Below are 5,047 nucleotides of genomic sequence, written 5' to 3' on the forward strand. Positions count from 1 at the left end.
ATCTCGGGGACCGCCTGTATAACGATTATGAAAAATTAAGTTGAGATTGTTCCTACAAAACACCACACATTTAGTTTGACAGATAAAATCGGATGCGGCGTCCGACGAAATCAAAATTTTTTGATTCCGTCGTACGACGAAATCGCACGTCCGACGTTATCTGTCAAATCCCATATAAAATTTTGACAGGCCTTCCGATAAAATCGCATCCGATGGAGCACAGACACGGGCCTTAGGCCGAAAATACACGGACCTGAACTTTGCGGCCGCGGAAGTCCGTCTGCTGTCAAACCCACGTACAAACCAAGATCTATTAAGGAGAACAGGTCGATGCAAAGCCCGTTGCTAGGTTGCCATTTTCAGCTCGCTTTTGACAGTTTCATGAAAAAGTGTTTACAAACAAACGGCTAATAGTTAACGCGGAAAAGTGGACGATTTTACTATTAGGAAGATTATATTGGTTAAATTTCTTGCGGTCAATCACTTCTGGAGAATAAAGGAGAAGTAATTGCAGTCTACTCTGTGTTCAGAAACGTTGATAACCTTTTTCATTGTTTGCCATTCCGTGACCACAAACCACTACCGTTTGCAACGGTCCTGCTGGAAAAACGAAATGTTTAACATGTTCAACTGGGTTAAAGAAGTCCTTTTTACTTTCAATTGAACACTGAGAGTAAAATGAAACATCCAATCGACACATGCTGGTACAATATGCATACCGTCATTTACTTATAACCCGGCTACGAATGATAAATGAGATCCTTGGATTGTATCAGTCATGTAATATTCTAATTCTAATTTTAATTCTTCAAATATTCTAACAGGAATTGAATGTAAAATGCTGGACAAAACTCTCATTCACTCCATAGCAACGTCCATCGCTAAACATAAACAATGTTCACTTTAACTGTCAAAATTTTCCCATGGCTTTCTGTCAATTTACTCTAAGCGCTTCGACCTGTTCTCTTTCAAGGACCTTGGTACAAACTGTCAGCGGCAACTTTTCCGAACTGTCATATCCATAGATTTATCTGCAGGCGGAATTCTGCTGCCGAGAAAATCTGGGCCATGTATTTTTGGTCCTAGAATTTCGCTCGCCGACGGTTGATTCAAAATCGAAAAAAGAGAGTGTTACAATGCGCAATTTCAGATGTGTCTGTGGCGGCCTTAAGATAACTTCAAAATGTCCTACGGTCTTGAGATGAATTGAAAACCCCTGTAAAAACAAGATAAACACAAATCAAAGTTGACAGTTCTAAGCCTGCCCAATAGATTTCTTTACAGCGGCACCGATAGTAAATACACCAATGTGCGTGCGCGTCTAGATGCGTGAGACGTATTAGATACGGAAAAGATTAAATCTCGTATGGCTACTTACAGATATGATATAATTTAAAAGATTTTTAACAGAAAAATTATTTCCTTCTACAAGTTGCTCTGTGCAAGTGAAGAACGGATCGAAAGTGAACAAGAATTTGTACGTGGAAAAAGTATTAGGAATAAAGTGTGACAGGTAGAGTAATACCATTCGACACAGCATGGGCGTGTTTTTGCTAATCTTTCCCTTTTCGCCACAATACAGTGTATTTGAGTCAACGTGCATTCTCTTGGCGGCACTAGAGGATGGAGACTCGGTTGCATCAACTTCCGCCTTGTATTTTAGAGCAGTTCCATTTCCTAAATGATTTGAAATATCCCGTGTTAATACGACAGCATCTGGGAAATTGGATCAAAGATAGTTTGCACAACGCGCCAACTTATACAAACAACATGCAATCGATGTATGAACTTGATGCTGCCAAGTTTTTCACTGCTCTCGTCAATGAAGTAGACCAAGTATCAGCCAATCTTCCAAATAAGAGGAAATGTCTTCTCTGCAGGTCGGCCATTATGCTTCGAGACCAAAATTTTCAAAATTTGACTCAATTATATTTGAGCCTTTTACACCAAATACAACCAAATTGCGAAAAAGGTTGTAAAACCGAATATACGATTGCGCAAACTTCATCGGATGGGCAACAGACAGATGTGTTATATGGGTTACAGCAGCTTCAGGTAATGGAGCGAAACAATTGGAAGGAAACCCACCAACTCATACAGGAATGCGAGCATTTGGTGCAAAGGCAAGATCACGTCCAGCGACTATCAAATCAGCGAAGCCATAACAAACGAATTCAATGGTATAGCCTGAGACAAAGTTGTCTTGTAGATGCATTCAAGAAGACAATACGAAAAGCCGAAGAGGTGCTGAACCTGGTGTATAATAAGTATATCTTCGAATGGCAGAAAAGTCAAATGTTTCCGGAGGTCCGTTTGACAAATGCGTACAGCCTGGATGAAATACAAACATGGTATGAAAGTTTAGCAGCGATCATGTGGAACACGAAGGATCAGATACACTTGACAATGAAAAGCCAGTTACGAGAACATGTCTCACAAGAAATCAATTCAGACCTGTGGAAGGTTATGAAAGACGTGATGAATTTCATAAAGTTGTTGCTACATAAAGCATTCATAGTCGAAAATCAACCACCGCAAGTGATGAAAATGAACACACGCTTTTGTGCAACCGTTCGCCTGCTTATCGACAATGCGCTCATTATGAAGATAGGAAACCCGAAAGTAACGGTGTCCATCATTTCCGAGAGTCAAGCACAACAAATTCAAAGTACGAACGCTGCCGCAGATTGCTCATCTGGTGAAATCGAGAATAACATTGCGAATCTGCAGTACCAATTGAGCAATAAATTCCTTGCGAACTTCAGTAACATGCGCCTGAAAAAGATAAACCGTGGCAGCAGGAAAATAAATAAACGCGTGGTGGACGAGAAGTTTGCTCTTTTGTTCCAGTCAAGTTTTACTTTGGAACAGGAAGAGCTGACAGTTACCGTGTGGACATTATCACTTCCAGCAGTGGTAATAGTACACGTAAATCAGGAACAACTGGCATGGGCAACCATTATCTGGGACAACCTATTTGCAAAAGCCGATCGCAAACTATTCGAGGTACCGAATCTAATACCCTGGAATAGACTGGTCGAAGCAATCAGCAGGACATTTAGTGCACGGGTAGGTCGTAGTTTGACCGATGAAAATATGCAATACATGTATCGTAAAGCGTACAGGGATAAACTTTCGTTTTCAGTGTCGAACGACCAAATGATCAGCTTTGCCCAATTCTGCAAAAATACCACATCGGAATGCATCTATACATTCTGGGAATGGGTTTATGCCGCACTGAAAATAATACGCGATCACCTACAGATTCTATGGGTTGACAATACCATTATCGGCTTCATACACAAATCTACCGCGGAAAAATATCTGGCTAAATGTGTACCGGGAACCTTCCTGTTGCGGTTCACGGATAGTGTACTGGGCGGGATCAGCATTGCCTGGGTGCACGAATCCAACAACGGACAAAAGCAGATTCTACACATTCAGCCATTTACAGCGAAGGATCTTGTCGTTCGACCCCTAGCAAATCGCATCTGTGATCTTGGTGAACTCATGTATCTGTACCCAAATATTCCGAAGCAAGAGGCATTCGGTCGATACACAACATCTGTAATACAAAAACCTCGTAGCAAACATTATATTCCAGCAGAAATGCGTACTGTGTTAATATTTGCTCCAACTGGCAATCAGATTTCCAGTACCCCAAATGCTGAACAATCGCCAAGTGCATCATCCTACGATACGTTTTCCAACGAGTATGTTCTTACAAACCTTGATGAGATCTACAAATTTGAAACTGAGAATGTTGACATGTTTTCGGTTCAGAATTATTGGGAGCAACAGTAAAAAGGAAACGTAAGTTTATGATCCACTGTATAAATCGTATTATTTTTTTGTTTTCTTTCAATCGTTTTCTTTATTCAGATGATGAAAAATGTCAACGTGCGACCTACGTTAGTGCTCGGATGACTATTTAGTGTAAAGTTACCTAAAAGGCAAGAAAATATGAACTTCATTTCGTGTTTATTTGAGTGGCATTACTTTAAACCTAACTTGTGCAGTTTTTTTTTAGACAAATCTGATCATGATACATTAAATCGCTCAGTGAGATACTTTTTTATTTAAGCTTACAAAAGCTTAGTTTTTAATCATTACAATAACAAAAAAGTATTTTTGTTGTATGACACACACTTTACATTTCCGATAATCAAATTAATTCACGATTATATTAGTTTTATGGCTTAAACGAAACATATAAGAAAGCAAAGCTCTAAACGATATCTCAGTGAGGATGTTTTCCAAAACAACAGCAAACAAGTAAATGTAAAACCAAGATAGTTCAAATACTTTTTACTAAGCTCAGTTTTCTTAATATTAAGTTGAAATCAAAACACATGTGTTCAACTATTAGACGTAACAGTCATAACTTCATATTAGTACCAATATTGACTTAACCTTGATTTATGTAGTGTTTTAAAATCGCTTAACGTTTTTGTTTAAGAAGAAATCGCTTAGCGAGATACTTCTTTAATTAAAGCTGGGGTTTTACACATTACAGTAACGAAAAAGTTTGTTGTTTTTTTTTTTTCATGACACATATTTTACATTTTTGATAATAAAATAAAATCAACGATATTGGTAGGTTTATGGTTAAAACCAAACATATTAAAACAAAGCACTAAATGTTTGCAGCAAACAACAACGCTATGTCAGTGAGGCAAATTTATGAAAAAGATAATTTAATTATGTTTCTTCTAAACTTAAATTGACAGTTTGGCTTTTTTTTAAATCAAAACACAGGAATACTGTTCAGCTTCTTGGTTATAAGTTCATATTAGTAAACATATTGACTTAACTTGAATTTATGTAGTGCTTTAAAAAAGTCTGAATGTGGCATATTAAAGAACATGGCGAGATACTTCTTTATTTAGTTTAAAGTCTTCACAATTACGAAAAAGTATTTTTGTTACATCACACATTTTATTCACTTTTTTTTGACAGTCAAATTAAATCACGCTAATACTAGATGTATAGCTTATTTAGTGTCCACAATTACGAAAAAGTATTTTTGTTACATGACACTTTTATT

The 5,047-nt window shown here is 37.7% G+C and overlaps 1 protein-coding gene across 3 annotated transcripts; it reads left to right on the plus strand.

The window, feature by feature from the left end:
• The first annotated feature begins 1,188 nt into the window (after positions 1–1,188).
• LOC121600548 (signal transducer and transcription activator) lies at positions 1,189–3,984 on the plus strand. 3 transcript variants are annotated; one of them, XM_041929231.1, is made up of 3 exons: positions 1,189–1,513; positions 1,583–3,813; positions 3,883–3,984. In XM_041929231.1, the coding sequence occupies exon 2, from the start codon at positions 1,624–1,626 to the stop codon at positions 3,802–3,804; it is 2,181 nt and encodes a 726-aa protein (XP_041785165.1). In that variant the 5' UTR covers positions 1,189–1,513; positions 1,583–1,623; the 3' UTR covers positions 3,805–3,813; positions 3,883–3,984. The 3 variants fall into 3 exon arrangements, with proteins under 3 accessions (XP_041785165.1, XP_041785166.1, XP_041785167.1); XM_041929232.1 differs by lacking the exon at positions 3,883–3,984 and having other exon boundaries at positions 1,190–1,513; positions 1,583–3,069; positions 3,146–3,261; XM_041929233.1 differs by lacking the exon at positions 1,189–1,513 and having other exon boundaries at positions 2,977–3,069; positions 3,146–3,813.
• The last annotated feature ends 1,063 nt before the right edge of the window (positions 3,985–5,047 follow it).

The sequence above is a fragment of the Anopheles merus genome, chromosome 3L, assembly GCF_017562075.2.
Source record: "Anopheles merus strain MAF chromosome 3L, AmerM5.1, whole genome shotgun sequence".
In the NCBI taxonomy this organism is placed as follows: Eukaryota; Metazoa; Arthropoda; class Insecta; order Diptera; family Culicidae; genus Anopheles; species Anopheles merus.